At 40.8% G+C, this 17,240-nt stretch overlaps 1 protein-coding gene across 1 annotated transcript in view; it reads right to left on the minus strand.

The window, feature by feature from the left end:
• The window catches only part of CMTM8 (CKLF like MARVEL transmembrane domain containing 8), a 44,962-nt gene that overhangs the window by 3,633 nt on the left and 24,089 nt on the right, over nt 1-17,240 (minus strand). The window contains exon 2 of the mRNA XM_084621692.1: nt 3,538-3,711. Within this exon, the coding sequence (XP_084477818.1) occupies nt 3,538-3,711 (174 nt within the window). The remainder of the gene's footprint in view (nt 1-3,537; nt 3,712-17,240) is intronic.

Raw genomic sequence — 17,240 nt, forward strand, 5'->3', positions numbered from 1 at the left:
AGCCTAGGCACTTCCTCGTCCTAAAAACAAAAAGTGTGCTACTTTGCTCTACTCACAGAAACTCCCGATTCACAGAGCAAGAGACGTGCCACAAGTACTCCTTTTCTTTTTGCGGATACAGACTAACACAGCTGCTACTCTGAAAACTAAGCAGGGGAAGTTACTCCAGATCGAGAGGAAAAACAAACAAAGAGAGGGGGTGGCTTTAAATTTGTCATTTAAGGACTCAGTATTTCAAGATCACTACTACAGGAAGTTAAGCCCTGTAAGAAAACACTACCTTACACAAGGCTAATGAACCTGCCCCTTTAAAATATATATATTGTCCTTCTAATTAACTGATTATACATTGGATTGGAATTCTTACGATGTAGTCTATGTAAATTCACAGCAGCAGGAGTTCCAATCAGTCTTTTCAGAACCAATCCTAAGTGCACCCAACTCCCATTGACTTTTAGGCCGTACATTTGCATTTTAAGATGTTATTGTGAACATCCTGTCCCCTCAACCACAGCCATGGATGTCCCCAGATATATCTGGTGTGGTTCCAATGGCTGACTGTTTGTGTGAGCACAACACTGCATGCACTGCACACTGTGGAGCCCAACTCCATTGCAGATTCCTGTATGTTGTCGTAGGGGCTGGGGAGAGGGCAGAGGCTACTGAATTCACCAGTCATTGACCCTGGCAGAATTCACAAAAGCTACTGCAGCCTCAGAATTGTAGTACAAGTCACAGCTGCAGAATGTCTGCTGCCATTCCATGGGGTGATGGGGAAGAAGCCCTTATCCACACGCTTAAGCAGAGAGCCCAGGATTTAGGATTAAAAGAATGTAATTAGTCAGGATATAATTAAAATGTGTAAAACATTTAATCTTCTTTGTTTTAGTGCTTGTCTTATCCAGATGCTTTTATGGTACCAGATGGTATCAAGGTACCAACTTAATGACTGGATCCCATGAGTCATCGGGCTCAGGTGGAATTTCATGAAGTGGCCCTTTATTTCCAAGTCTTCAAAGCTGGTGTGTTTGTCTCTCTTTGGAGGAAAAACAAAACAAAACAAAAAAAAACTTATCCTAGAAAGCTGCAAATTCCTGCAGTATCTTGTCATGTATAAAGGAAGGAAGAACATTATTTTTGTAAAGTGTTGCTTTGGGAGATAACATTATGGGGAAGAATGGAGCTGAATACAAGTTTAGTTTACTGTACCCCCTGTACCCCATTGCCAAAGTATTATCCAAAACAAAGGGTTCCATTTTAAAATTACCACCTGCTTCTTAACTCCAAATTTACCATAGTTTAAAATCTTCTATTCATTATTCTTGGTGAAGAACGAACGAACGCATGCATGCACAACAGACAATTTTGGAGCAGGTGTCTAGGTTAATTTGCAGTAAAGTAACTGCATCTTATATGGTTAGGTGATGTACTTACCCTACAATGAATTAATTTATGAAATAGGAATCAATATTGAAGTTTGGACAATGCATACAATAAATGCGTCTTTGGGCTAACAATCCCCTCAGGAGACCATTTCTGGAGTATAGGGAAAAACAAAAACCCACCTAATTTGAGATATGCTGGCATCTTGTGCTCCCAAAGGGAGGCATTAACAATTTATACTGGAAGCAGACCCAGTACTGTATTCCTCCTGACCAACCACAAGTGGCATGGGTCCAATTAATTCATAGGTCATATCACAAAGCTCTTCTAGTACCACTGTGCAAAACAAGTTGGAATCCAAGCATTTGCCCCCCGCCCCTCCTTCTTCCCTCTAAAGCTCTTCTGTCATGGAGGTAGGCTGCCATTTTGGTCTGCATCTAAACAATCTTATCTGTAAAGCAGGTTGAAAATGTCTCACAGGTTCTCAAGAAACACTTGGCTCTATAAACAAGTGAAGACATCTAGGTGGTAGACAACTTGAAATATGTGAGATCAGTTCTGCTGATCTGCAAGCTGCTACCTTGCCTGATTCTGTTGCTAATAGATAAAACTAATGGAGGCAGTGACCAAAACGATCCAAGTAGATGGCAGCTGTCTTATCTTTGACTAAATTCATGCCAAATGTAATTTAAAAAATAAAAGTAAAACCTCTAAACACATCAAGATACTAAAATGTTGGATTATTTTACAGCAGTACTGTAACGGTGTTATAATTGTAAAGGCAAGTGCTGCTCATGAAGCTTGACAATATAAAATATATTTGTACATAATCCTAGTTGTACAGACCAGTATTGCTACAGCAAGCTATTTCTCATGGCAACAAATTGGAAAGTCATGGCAAAAAGTAATACTCTGACTCTTCAAATTTTCATAGTCATGGCACACAATATTTTAATTAATAGCAAGTTGTTTGTCATGTGAAAGTAAAATATCCTTTATATTACAATAAAATGGTTTAAAACTATTTAATGATTTTTAAGTATAAAAATGATACATTAGACACATACTACAATAAATTTATAATACTTCATGAAGGAGCCATAGTGAGTAGCAGGCTGGTTGAGGTAACAAAGGCTTCTAGGTTTTTTGTTTTCCTTAAAGTAAGTGTCTTTGTCATAGAAGTCTTGACTGTAACAAATATACTCCCATTTCTACTAGGGATAGCGCAAAGTAGGATCTGGATTTCAGTTACCCAGGAATTTCAGCAGTGTTCATATTTTTAATTGATACCGTCCCAAGATTTACTGTGACCAGGATAAACTACTAATAGAAAGGATTTCGTGAGAGAAGGTTGAACTGGCATGCAATTTAAAATAGCTCACACAAATACACTGCAGCATTATGTCCCCCTCTAGTGGCTAGTCCATATACACGTTTGTGAGTCTGCTGCTACCTCTGAGTCCATCACTTGGTCTTTAGTTCAAGCCCTATAGATGATTCAACAAGGGTCCTTCATTGCTTACCTACAGAACCGGGTCCATTAGCTCAGAAGCCATAAGAGTCAAAACTCCATATGCAGTCTAACCACTACAGGGCGACAAAGAGCTACATTGTATTAGCATGTGTAACAGGTACACATGATAGACCAATAACCAAAAAGAAAGTCCAAAGGAAATGAGTTAAAGGAACCATGATGGTTAGGCAAATAAAGCCTGACACTGTACTACAGAATATTGATATTCCTGCTGGTTAGTCCACATAATAAGAGTAGCAATAACTTCAGAGTGAATTTGCTCCCTGGTCTTTTGAGTGAGAAAGTGGGTGTTGCACTCTAGGAATGGAAATGAAAATGAAAATGAAAGAAGAAATGAAAATTAAGACAGAAAAATCTCCAGGGTACACCCTACCTAGTCTGGGTGTGGGAAAAAAGGGGTTTTGCAGTAGACCAAGCTTTAGCTGAATTATGTGACAACAGCCAGTGTCAGGAACATGGATAGATGTGAATTATAAATAAAATAGGAGGTGTTAAAGCACATTATAGCTCCTTAACTATAATTATGGAGTATACCAATGTCTTCCTCCCTCCAGTATACAAGAAACAACAAAAAAAACAAAAACAAAAATGCAGCAACAACAAAGATTGTGCATACTTACCACCGTGGTCCATGGCACCTGGGGAATCCTAGTGTAGGTCATTGTCATGTAGATGATTAAAAAGAAGACAGTAAGAACCCAGTAAAATACAGCCACAAACATCACCCAGCCGAAGGCAGGATACAGGAAATATTCTGTTCCAGCAATCAGTGTCCATACCAGCAGCCCTAGCACCTGTAAAGATTGTAGAGGGAAAAAAATGTCATACAGATTTAGAACAGAAACACACACAAGCCCCATCCACTTTTAGAAATGTAGTTTTCAAGCAAACATCCCTAAGGACCATTGAGTCAACATGGTACAGTGAAAAAGGCATTGACTTTCTCTTTTACACAACAATAAAAAGTTCTAATTAAGAGATGTATTGAACTGGATGTTGTGTAATAGAAATATGGGCACAAACATCCTTTAAAGAAAGCATGAGTTAATGTGATTTTGTAGTTATTGAAGAGATGGTTCATTTCTTTCTGAATTGCTCCTTTCAATAAAATTGGGGGATGGGGAGAGGAAAGAGTGGAGGAGGCAGAGAAATGGAACGTAATTGAAGTCACTCCTGGCAATAATTAAAATAATGGAAAGGAATAAAATTCTCAGATATTTTATGTAAGTAAAGAGACTAAAACCTAAGTAGGCTCTTGTATGATATTTGCCAGAATAGGGAAAAGGAGAGAGACAGACAGACATTCCTGCACAGAAATAATGGGAGATAGCATTACGGTGAATGTTAGTAACTGTGTTTGAACACTAGCTTATTAGCTATAGCGCACCAATGTAAGTTTTGTTACAGTAGCATTATCAGCGAAATTTCTCATATTGAGATTTTTTCCATTTAAACATTTTTGCAAGTTGTCCATGAAATTATAAAACATCAATTATAGAGAAGAATATAATTTTAAGTTCTTCACAATGGTAAATAATTGATTTCAGCAGGGCCAGAATCTGGACCTAAATTTCTTATATTTAAAAGAATTTTGATTTCTTCCCTGTTCCACACCACTCAGACACCAGTGCAAGTCACCTAATAGGGAGAAACAGAACAAGATGATGGAATGTTTATACAATTGGGAAAAATGCAGAAGAATCAGATAGTTTTGCCACAGTTTCACTTCCATCAGGTTTGTTCCTGCTCCAGTGCAGTTAAGTGGCCACACTCCCACTGACTTCAGTGGTGCAGGATTGAGTCCATAAAAATCACTTGTATTAAATTTCTCAACATCCTGTAGGTCATAAGGTAAAAGAGAATAAAATCGAACAAAAGGCCACTATAATTTACATTGCCCTATTGACCCTCAAAACATGGGGTCTAATTTTACTAGTTCTGAAAACATTAGATGACTTCAGTTTATCCTCCAAATCATCATCCAAGCTAAACTCACCCCTGCAGTCTGCCATCTTGTTTCTTTGTACGGTAGTCTAATCTATATGCATCATGTATTCTTACTGTGTTTTATATAAATTTTTTGTAATTACTATTTGAAAAGATAGAAAGAATCATGCTTGATTAACAACAGTTGAATTCTCATTGTCACTTTTAAATAAGTACTGTACTCAGTCCTGGGAATATATCTCTAAGACAGACATAACCTGTAAAAAGAAAAGGAGTACTTGTGGCACCTTAGAGACTAACCAATTTATTTGAGCATGAGCTTTCGTGAGCTACAGCTCACTTCATTGGATGCATACTGTGGAAACTGCAGAAGACATTATATACACAGAGACCATGAAACAATACCTCCTCCCACCCCACTCTCCTGCTGGTAATAGCTTATCTAAAGTGATCATCAAGTTAGGCCATTTCCAGCACAAATCCAGGTTTTCTCACTCTCCGCCCCCCTCCACACAAACTCACTCTCCTGCTGGTAATAGCTCATCCAAACTGACCACTCTCCTTACAATGTGCATGATAATCAAGGTGGGCCATTTCCAGCATAAATCCAAGTTTAACCAGAACGTCGGGGGTGGGGGTAGAAAAAAACAAGGGGAAATAGGCTACCTTGCATAATGACTTAGCCACTCCCAGTCTCTATTTAAGCCTAAATTAATAGTATCCAATTTGCAAATTAATTCCAATTCAGCAGTTTCTTGCTGGAGTCTGGATTTGAAGTTTTTTTGTTGTAAGATAGCGACCTTCAGGTCTGCGATTGTGTGACCAGAGAGATTGAAATGTTCTCCGACTGGTTTATGAATGTTATAATTCTTGACATCTGATTTGTGTCCATTTATTGTTTTACGTAGAGACTGTCCAGTTTGACCAATGTACATGGCAGAGGGGCATTGCTGGCACATGATGGCATATATCACATTGGTGGATGTGCAGGTGAACGAGCCTCTGGTAGTGTTATTAGGCCCTTTGATGGTGTCCCCTGAATAGATATGTGGGCACAGCTGGCAACAGGCTTTGTTGCAAGGATAGGTTCCTGGGTTAGTGGTTCTGTTGTGTGGTATGTGGTTGCTGGTGAGTATTTGCTTCAGGTTGGGGAGCTGTCTGTAGGCAAGGACTGGCCTGTCTCCCAAGATTTGTGAGTGTGTTGGGTCATCCTTCAGGATAGGTTGTAGATCCTTAATAATGCGTTGGAGGGGTTTTAGTTGGGGGCTGAAGGTGACGGCTAGTGGCGTTCTGTTATTTTCTTTGTTAGGCCTGTCCTGTAGTAGGATTATTAAGGATCTACAACCTATCCTGAAGGATGACCCAACACTCTCACAAATCTTGGGAGACAGGCCAGTCCTTGCCTACAGACAGCTCCCCAACCTGAAGCAAATACTCACCAGCAACCACATACCACACAACAGAACCACTAACCCAGGAACCTATCCTTGCAACAAAGCCCGTTGCCAGCTGTGCCCACATATCTATTCAGGGGACACCATCAAAGGGCCTAATAACACTACCAGAGGCTCGTTCACCTGCACATCCACCAATGTGATATATGCCATCATGTGCCAGCAATGCCCCTCTGCCATGTACATTGGTCAAACTGGACAGTCTCTACGTAAAACAATAAATGGACACAAATCAGATGTCAAGAATTATAACATTCATAAACCAGTCGGAGAACATTTCAATCTCTCTGGTCACTTGATTACAGACCTAAAAATGGCAATACTTCAACAAAAAACCTTCAAAAACAGACTCCAACAGGAGACTGCTGAATTGGAATTAATTTGCAAACTGGATACTATTAATTTAGGCTTAAATAGAGACTGGGAGTGGCTAAGTCATTATGCAAGGTAGCCTATTTCCCCTTGTTTTTTTCTACCCCCACCCCCGACGTTCTGGTTAAACTTGGATTTATGCTGGAAATGGCCCACCTTGATCATCATGCACATTGTAAGGAGAGTGGTCAGTTTGGATGAGCTATTACCAGCAGGAGAGTGAGTTTGTGTGTGTATGGGGTGGGGTGTGTGTGAGAAAACCTGGATTTGTGCTGGAAATGACCCACCTTGATTTTCATACACATTGTGAGGAGAGTAGTCACTTTGGATAAGCTATTACCAGCAGGAGAGAGAGTATGTGTGTGTGGTTTTTGGAGGGGGGTGAGAAAACCTGGATTTGTGCTGGAAATGGCCCAACTTGATGATCACTTTAGATAAGCTATTACCAGCAGGAGAGTGGGGTGGGAGGAGGTATTGTTTCATGGCGTCTGTGTATATAATGTCTTCTGCAGTTTCCACAGTATGCATCCGATGAAGTGAGCCGTAGCTCACGAAAGCTCATGCTCAAATAAATTGGTTAGTCTCTAAGGTGCCACAAGTACTCCTTTTCTTTTTGCGAATACAGACTAACACGGCTGTTACTCTGAAACATAACAACCTGTGATTAGCCTCAGCTACCACTGGAGGTCAGCATTGCCCAACAAGCATTTCAAGGAACACTAACGAATCCTTCTAGATCTGTATCTATTTCCTTTTATAAACGTTACCAGCTGAATATCAAGGTTTCAGGTAGTTCATTATACTTTTAGTTCTGACACTATTCTACAAGCCGCAACAACTCAGTTATCTGATGCCTCAAGTTGGACAAACTACTGGTTGATTACATTAATACCAACAATCAAATGCTAATACAGCAACCACTTTAAAAATTTGTTTAGTCAATTAAATTGAATTATAAGCTTCTTTCTTGGTATACAAAATTTATTTTTATTTTGTCTAGTCATCACTTTATTCCAAATTTATTACCTATAAAAGTTTATCAATAAATAATTGGGATATAGGTTTAACAAGTAATTGTCTGAACCCCATTTTAACATGGGCCTAATTACTGGCAACATACCAAGAACAAAAACATTGAGGAAGAGACAAAAAAAAAACCTGGTAAGAGTACAGCATCATCTACTTGCCAAAAGTGTGTTAGTTTTTGACAGCTTTTAAAATAGGCACTTAAGAACAATCATGGATCACACCTTCGTATGCTTAAGTCTCATTTTAAAGCATTTATGTCCCACTTTTAGGCATCACTGTGATCTGCAAAATGCCACCTCAGCAGCTGCCTAACCCTGTAGATGTCTGTGCTTTTGCCCCTGGGCATGCGCACTGCTGCCCGGGACAGCCCCCACAGGACGAGGGAGGGAGGGAGCGGCACCCACCTCTGTGCCCGGGGCCCCGGCCAACGAGCTTCTATCTCTGAGAGGGATGAAGCTTAGCACATCCCGCTCTCAACAGCATCTTTAATGGCTAGCTTAGGCAGCTCTCTGACAAACGTGCTGGTTTTACAGATCTTGTTCTCGGGTGCTTACCTCTCTTGATTCATTGTACAGCAGCCTAGGCATCTAACTCTGGCTTTGTGGATCACCGTGTTCTTGTGATTTTCTAGGCACCATGATGCTCAGCATCTTATTGTCTACGTCCCTTTATGGATCTGGGTTCTACTGCTTTTTGCATATTTTTGTTTCTTAGGAAAAATTTTCCTAAGGCCTAATCCAACATACACAGGATGACCAATAATGGGACCCCCATTTTCTACATAAAATCATTTATGCTATTGTTAAAAACAAAACAAAAAAACCAAACATACAATAAATTATTTAAAAAGAACTTTTCAGGTTATGGAGGATGTTAATCTTGTACAATCACAAAATGCACCTAGCAAATCATATTAGCTAGTTTGTATTCTTTTTTGACTGATCACTGTTTTTCCAGCAGTATTTTTAATAGATATTACTCACTTCTCTCAGGAACAACTGCATTTTAATACTTGTTTGACATGCATTTTAAAGGATGGATTTTGAATTTTTATTTTATTGTTATTCTTTTGCTAGTCCACATCAGCAGGAAAGCAATTTTTTAAAGTAGTAATTAAGATGCAGAACAGATATTATTCCTAGAAACTTGTAAGATATACACTCTAAAAGGTTATTTGTTCATATTAATCAGAAAGACAATAATTAATGTATTAGAGTATATTTGATATCTTTAGTTGGATCAGGAGACGGTTACTGTCTATTATAGGAGCTGACAAACTGAAACAGTATTTCAGATATCTAGATTAGAACTGAAAAGGTCAAACCATTTCATGGTCACAGATTCACACTGGGAACCATAACTCTATTTAGTTAAGTGATGCAGCAAATGGGTTTACTGCAGATGTAGACTGATTGAGTTCATAGTGGCAGTCAGCATCTAGCAAAACATCTAAGAAGTCAAAACAACATAGACATCTAGGACAGAGACTAGAACAAGCCCTTTCATTGTTACCCATCTTCATATTGAGCTCAGCACGCTAAGTAGTTAAGAGTTTCCGCAATGATGCAAGCCTGTCTCATCGAATATTCTGTTTGTCCCTGACATTGGGGCACTTGTTCTTTCAGTCGATTGGTTAGAAACTAGCTGCACTCATGCATCTGCTAAAGCACAGAATGCTTTGCTTTTGTAGTTCCTCCTGCTGACTAGATAACAAATCTCAGCTGGGGAGAGCTGGACTATCCTCAAATGCTCTCTCATATGTCAAGGGTACAGAATTTCACCAACAACTGATAGGTGCATAATATCATAAAGACGACAATAGCAACGAAGGCATCTATCGGGCCTTTTCATGTTGCTTAATCCAGTGTGTATGCAATAATATATGACTGTCTGAACTACTTCAGATGCACTGTGACACAGGGGGCTGAAAGCTCTCTACTTGAGAGCACAGCAAATTATGACCAGATACTCTTGAGTGTAATATTGGCTAAATATTTGCTTTAAATTTAGAAGTTAAGAATACAGAATAACAGGCTTTTTTTTATAATTATACGATAACTCTGGGAGTTTGCCTGCAGCAAAAAGAATTCTGAAAAAAAGTTGGCAAGAGAAGAACAGAAGAAATCAATGCATGTGTGAGCTAGCGAGAGAGGCTATGGGCTGTAAAGGGTAAGTCCTTTGAGTTTGGTCTTGTTTTGCCAGTTCTAATAAGGTGTAGTGATTTTGCTCTGCAATACATCACATGGGTAGGTAATTTTTCCTCAGTGTGCATTCAGGTCTAGGATTTGACCTAGGATGTCAATGTTATGATAGTTTGGCTGTTCCCCGATTAGGTACCTCCATTACTTGCATGCACTAAACACATAAAATATATTACTAGTGTATGTTTAAGTAGCAGGCAGACACCATAAGGAGGAAATTACTTTGTAACAAGGCCAACATTTTCAAACTTGGGTCCCTAAAATTAGGCATCTATGTACCTATCCCTAAATAAGTGCCCTGATTTTTTGTACCTGCAGTGCCTATGGAAGTCAACAAGAGTTGAGGTGCTCAGCACCTCAATAAATCAGACCACTTTAGGCACCTCAGTATGAAGATTTTGACCCACTTTTTAAATGAAAGTTTTGTAGCACTGTTGGTGTAACAAGCAGCTAGTCATGTTTCATAGGTGCCATCAAGGACAAAAGTATGTATGAGTTAGAACTTGGATGACTAAATCTGGCTGTTTACAGCTATACAGGAAACATGAGACTGAATTTGTGAGAGAGAGTGAGTGCGAGCGCGTGCGCATGCGATTCCTCCGTCACAACAGCAAGTTGTTACTAAAAAGCAAGAAGTGGATTACGTGAATGTACCACCCTTGAACTGCCTTATGAGGCCCACGTTACAAAAGCTATAATGCTCCTCTTTAAAACCGATATATCTTCCATTGCTTGTCGTGTTATAGCCATGTTGGTCGCAAGATATGAGAAAGACAGACAAAGTAGGAGAGGTAATATCATTTACTGGACCAAAGTTCTGTTGGTGGAAGAGTCCTGAAGAAGACCTCTGTGAAGCTCAAAAGCTTCTCTTTTCCATCAACAGAAGTTGGTCCAGTAAAAGGTATCTCACCCACTTTGTCTGCCTCACTAAAACGGATGTCATTTCCCTTTTGCATTCACCTATTGGCTCAGCAACAGAAATTAAAATTGCTGTTCAAACACCCACACACACACACACACCCCCCAACAACCCCTCCCCACCCCAAAAAAACCCCACACTCATCATAGCAGAACTAATGGGGGAAAGTCCAGGTTTCACCCAGTTTCATAAAATGAAAAGCGTGGCACATTTGCCTGAAACTAATCACATTTTTCCATCCCAGAAGTGCATCCACGGGCTCCTTTAAGGGCTCCCATGTGCAGGTGAATTGGGGGATACATACAGGGTTGGCACTAATATGGACAGAGGGGACAATGGAAATAACCTGAAAGTGGTACCAGCCAGTCTGATCATTTGGTGGAGGAGTGATTTCCTGCAGCTGCACACATGCAGGAAACCTAGACATGGCCTGAATCTAGCAGGGAGGAAATGAGGTACCAGATCTCTTTCCTGAGATGAAATCTGCCAACTGAGACAGAGCACTGGCCTGATACCATCTCATCAGCTGAAGCTAATCTGCCTCTCCAACTCCCCTTCCTGCAGCCCTGGGGAAGAGGGAAGTCCTGGTAACTCCTCCTCTTCCCCTTGGGGAGAGAGCGTGACAGGTCATCTTGGTTGCCCTGTGGCACCCTCAATCCATGTTTCTGGCCTTTGGGGAGGGCGGACTAGAGAGTCTGAAGTCCATTGGGCCACTATGTGGTGAGGAAAAATCCCTGTAGGCCAGCGTGACCACCAATTCTGTATTTTCAGGGACTTCCCTTATTTGGTGCTAAATATCCCACACAACCTGTATCCAACAGGGAGCTTTTGATCTGATTTAAGAGAAGATTTCCTATCAGTGTTAACCTAATGGGTCAGACATTGATACACACCATCCTTTACCCCAAATACAATTTTGTAGGATGTTGCCTCTAAGCCCCATCCCCCCCAAAACGAAACACCTTTGTCCTGTATTAAAAGGGTACTTGTGACATTTGGATGGTGGGGAGAGGCAGGTGTGTGTTAGGTGTGCCAGATATTGTATAACAGTTTTTTTTCCTGCAAAGCCATGATATAAGTCAGATGTGTTTTCTCCTCAGAAACACTATTTAAATAGCTTCTCCAAGAAGGGTTTTTGAATCCAATGCATCCGATGAAGTGAGCTGTAGCTCACGAAAGCTTATACTCAAATAAATTGGTTAGTCTCTAAGGTGCCACAAGTACTCCTTTTCTTTTCACCATTCTATTGGTATTGTATGCAATATAAAAACAACTTCATGTTTGGCCACTAGAGGGAGCACAATCACTGCTCTTAAAAAAAGATTTTAGAACATTTTAGTATAGCCGTGAAATAGTGACAGTTTTTCTTTCCTCTGTTAAAAGAAAACATTCCTTTAAACGCTGGAATTCTTTTTATAACAAATTCAGAGCCAATTCTTAGAATATGTGTAATATACAAGTGGCAGTTTACATGTATATATGACTCTTACTGTATGCAGATAAAAACAAACAAACTAGATACAACAGAGTAAGGCCACATTCCCACAATCTTAAGTGCCTAAGCCACCTGACTCCAGGAGACAGGTTCCTGTCTGTGGATCGCTAAGCAGGAACAAGCACCTCCCACAGCCCTTAGGTGATTTCATGAGAGGATCAGGGCTTAGGATACACCCCTCTGGCCGGCATCTCCGAAAAACTACAGTGCTGGTTTTTGGGGATTGCATTGTAAGGCACCCTATCTTGCCCCATTCAGTGTGTAGGGAGCCTACGTGCCTAACTCAGGCTTTGTGCATCACAGTTTTCTTCCTGTGATTTTCTAGGTGCCGGAAAGTTAGGTGCTATGACGCTAAGCACTGAAATGCCTAAGTCCCTTTGTGGAACTGGATATCTCTAGTATGGGCAGTCTTTCATCCACATTTTCTCATGGGAGTATGAGATTATATATAATCTCCCATGAGAAAATGTGGATGGAAGACTGCCCATACTGGATAAATGAACCAGAGATCAGTCTATAGAAGGGGTGGCCAATGTGGGCCAGAATTTACCAATGTACATTGCCAAAGTCAGCAGCCTTCCCTCCCCCCTCACCCATCAGCTCCCTGCCCCGGCTCCCAGTGTCTCCTGCCCACTGGCAGCCCCACCGATCAGTGCCTCCCCCTGCCTCCTGATCAGCTGTTTTGTGGCACGCAGGAGGCTCGGGGGATGGGGTGGTGGGCGGGGGGGGGGGAAGAGAAGAGGAGCGAAGGCACTTCAGGCTCAAGGGGAGGGGGCGGAAAGGGGTGGAGTGGGGGCAGGGCCTGTGGCAGAGCCAAGAGTTGAGCAGCGAACACACCCTGGCACATTGGAAAGTTGGCGCCTGTAGCTTCAGCCCCAGAGTCAGTGCCTATACAAGGAGCCGCATATTAACTTCTGAAGAGCCGCATGTGGCTCCGAAGCCACAGGTTGGCCACCCCTGGTCTAGAGCTTGATGAAGTCATAATCTTGGAGAAAAAAGAGTTTTCAGGAATTAAACTAAGTACAGTAAAAACCAGGTGATAAAATAGATTTAATACATTTTCCTTGTGGAATTTGAAGGATACATTTAATTTACACTTCTTTTGGAGCAGTGTCAGAGTTCCAGAGTCAAATATAGGTCATTGAGATATTTTCCTAATCAGCAACAGTGATGCAATTGCTCAGCCTATCCATCTTCTGCTCTAAGTCTCATACAAATCCGTCTAGTGTTAAATGTGAAATTTAACACAAGTACTTCACAGTACAAAAATTATTGTAAGTCAGTCCCTCCTCACCAGCCAATCAGCATTCAGCATGCATCAAAATCCTGAAGCAACTATTTTTGCTAGGGGCCGGGGGCGCCTCAGAGCTTTCTGCAATGGGGGTCTCTTGATTGGCTGGATATCCTCTTGGTGGAACAGCCCCTTTATGAAAATTAATAATTCTACACACAACACAGAAAGCCACTCCCAATCATATATAGTATTGTAAGCATCCACCCAAAGGGCCATAAAAAGTCACTTGCCTTAGATTATAAGCTTTTTGGGAGACCGGGACCTTGTCTTCCTCATGAGGCTCAAGCTTTGCGTCAGGGCATGACATGTCCCAGCTACTTCAGAAAGGTCTTGTTGCACCTCTGCATCAAGGGGGTGGGGGGTGCATCAGCCTCCCACCCCAGTCATAGACACCAATATAAATTCACTTGACTGTCCTTGCCAAGTCACCGTCTCTCCTTCCAGAGCAGCCTCAGAAAAGGAGGAGATGGCAGCCCAGGGTTCTGGGAAATAGAGAGCTGAGTATGGCAGGGAGGGGGCCCAGGGGCTGGAGCCCCAGGAGGAGCTGCTGCCTCTAATCTGGCTGGTCCCGGACAGCTTCAATTACTGCTTTTTACCCATCTCCAATGGCTGGCCCAGGCTGAGAGACTGGGTGGGACTCTTTTCCTCCTTTCCCCTCCCACCAGGGGGACCTCCCAGACCAGACTCCCTGTTTCCCAGAACCCTGGGCCGTTTGAAATAGGGCTACATTAAATGTGAACTAGCTCCCTTTTAGCTCCCTCCAGCAGCATTCACACAGGGCAGTTAGTGTGCACCACTTTGGTGAGCTCTGCAGATCACACTGTGGGGACCTTGGATAACACTGCGGTATTATTAAATATTTAGATAGGACACTCATGCTCCTTTTCAAAATAAAGAATAAGGAATGGTCTCTACCCCAAAGAGCTCAATATCCAGCAAAATATTTTTTCAATCGGGGTGCATAAAGAATGGGTCCTCACAGATCATTTAGATTTGACAGCAGTTCATTTTCTAATGTAGGATAAACCGCAGCTGACTGATTACAAGTGAATTGTTATTGCCATCAGCACACTCATCTATGACACGTTTGAATGCAAAAAGCAAGAGGGATGGGGTGGAATGTTGCTGATGAGTAACTGTCAACTTCACAGGGAAAAGCATTATCCTTCCCCATGCACCCTCTGGAAGGGCACTTGGTAGAACATTTAGAATGCTGTGGCCTCCATCCCCATTAATCTCTAAACCTGACCTTATTACAAGGAGATTAGGGAATGGACCAGACAATGATCACGACAGATGTGAATAAAAGGAACAGTGCCTCCTCCCTTTTCCTTCCACCTCCATGGTGGGTCGCTATGGGAATTACAACCCCCACCCCCCAATCTCACATTTGCAGTTTAAGCTTGTTAAGTAATCTTATTGATTTAGAGTTCAGCTTTTAGCGTAGCTACATTTTCCTGACACTTAGGTAAAACGGTTACCTAGATGTGCTCTTTTTCCTTGATCTTGTCCCTCCTAATTACATCTGGCTGTTGGCAGTTGTCCCCACACCCCTCTTCCTTGTTAAGAGCCTATGCTATAAAAGGTTTCAGAGTAGCAGCCGTGTTAGTCTGTATTCACAAAAAGAAAAAGGAGTACTTGTGGCACCTTAGAGACTAACCAATTTATTTGAGCATAAGCTTTCGTGAGCTACAGCTCACTTCATCGGATGCATGAAGTGGAAAATGCAGTGAGGATGTTTTATACACACAGACCATGAAAAAATGGGTGTTTATCACTTCAAAAGGTTTTCTTGTTGAACCCTGGATTTGTGCTGGAAATGGCCCACTTTGATTATCATACACATTGTAAGGAGAGTGATCACTTTAGATAAGCTATTACCAGCAGGAGTGTGGGGTGGGGGGAGAGAAAACCTTTTGAAGTGATAAACACCCATTTTTTCATGGTCTGTGTGTATAAAACATCCTCACTGCATTTTCCACTTTATGCATCCAATGAAGTGAGCTGTAGCTCACGAAAGCTTATGCTCAAATAAATTGGTTAGTCTCTAAGGTGCCACAAGTACTCCGTTTCTTTAGCCTATAAAACTTAACTTTCCTTTCCCCACCCCATATGCATATTCAGGATTCTGAATTCCCATCGGGATGTAAATCACAACTGCATTTTTAATTAGGTGGTGGAAATTGGTTTAGATTTTAAAGATTTTGTATTTACTACAACAAAAGCTGGCTCCCCACTCCACTTATTCTGATGATAAATTGAGAAATAACTACAGCAATAATACTTCTTCCCCTCTCCAATTCCCCGCCCCCCGTAGTCTTCCAGAAATAGTTATTTTGGGTCTCTCTCTCTTTGCCGTAGTTTTGCCACTAAGTGTTTGTATATACATTAGCACAGTTCTTGTTAAAAGAATTCCTAACAATGGTTGTTTGTGATTGAAGACCTGAGCTTTATTTATGCAATCAACATTGTTTAAACAGTATCTAAAACTTTCTTCAAGAGAACAATGCTGTATACAGCTGCTTTATTAATAAAGTTACTGATCCTTTGTTATTTTTAAATCTCCACCTTCCTGTTAGGCCATGTAAATAGAGATGCCTATATTTAGCGGAAACCAGTATTGTTTCATGGATCTCAACTGTTCTTAATATAGGAAAATCTTTACAAATATTTTATGGGAATAACTGCTCTTTTTTTGTACTTGTTTTCCTGGAGTAATTTGGATGAATACATTTTAAGGACAGAAAGGGCTATAATAATAATTAGTCCGGCCTCCTACATTACACTGTCTAAAAAACCTCACCCAGTACTTTCTGCATCAAACCCATAAATTTTGTTTAAGATATAGCATGTCTTTTAGAAAGATATCCCAGTCTCGAATTAAAGAGTGCAAGTGGTAGAAAACCTACCACATCCTCAGATAAATTGTTCCAATGATAAAGTACTCTGATTTAAAAAAAATCAGAGATGTATTTCTTGTCTGAATTTGTCTAGCTTTATCTTCTAATCAGACCTTTTTGCCAACATGTCTTTTTCTGGTAGATTAAGACTAATTAGAGAGTTGATTACTTTGTACCAAGGGCAGGCCTGGTTAGAACAGCTAACAAGACACAAATGGACTCAAGCTGGTAATTATATTTATAGTGGGGGAGAGGCTAATGAATCTCTCTTTTTAGATAGAGAGAGAGAGAGAGAAGCTCAATGGGATACTTGAAACTGAAGATGCAACCAGCAATAAAGTTTTTGACCAGCTCTGAATTGGCCTTCATTCTCAAAGGGAATGAAGCACAGAACTAGGTTGAAGCACAGGACTAGCCTCACAGAACATGGGTTCTATACCAAACTCTGCCACAGACTTTCTGTATGACCTTAAGCAACTCACCTAATCTGTCTGTGCCTCAGTTTCCTCATCTATAAAATAAGGGTAATAGTATTCATTTTTATTTGACAGCATAACAAAACAAAAAAACTGCACCAACCATTATAGTGCTAGTAAGTAACTCCTAAAATAAGTATCCAATCTTTTCTGAAGTAGTCCTATGATCTTATCCAGACCAAAATAAATTTAAAATAATCGAGACAAAAGTTTTTTATATATGGATTAACCAGTGA

This window comes from Lepidochelys olivacea (assembly GCF_965140295.1).
Source record: "Lepidochelys olivacea isolate rLepOli2 genome assembly, chromosome: 2".
NCBI lineage: Eukaryota > Metazoa > Chordata > Testudines > Cheloniidae > Lepidochelys > Lepidochelys olivacea.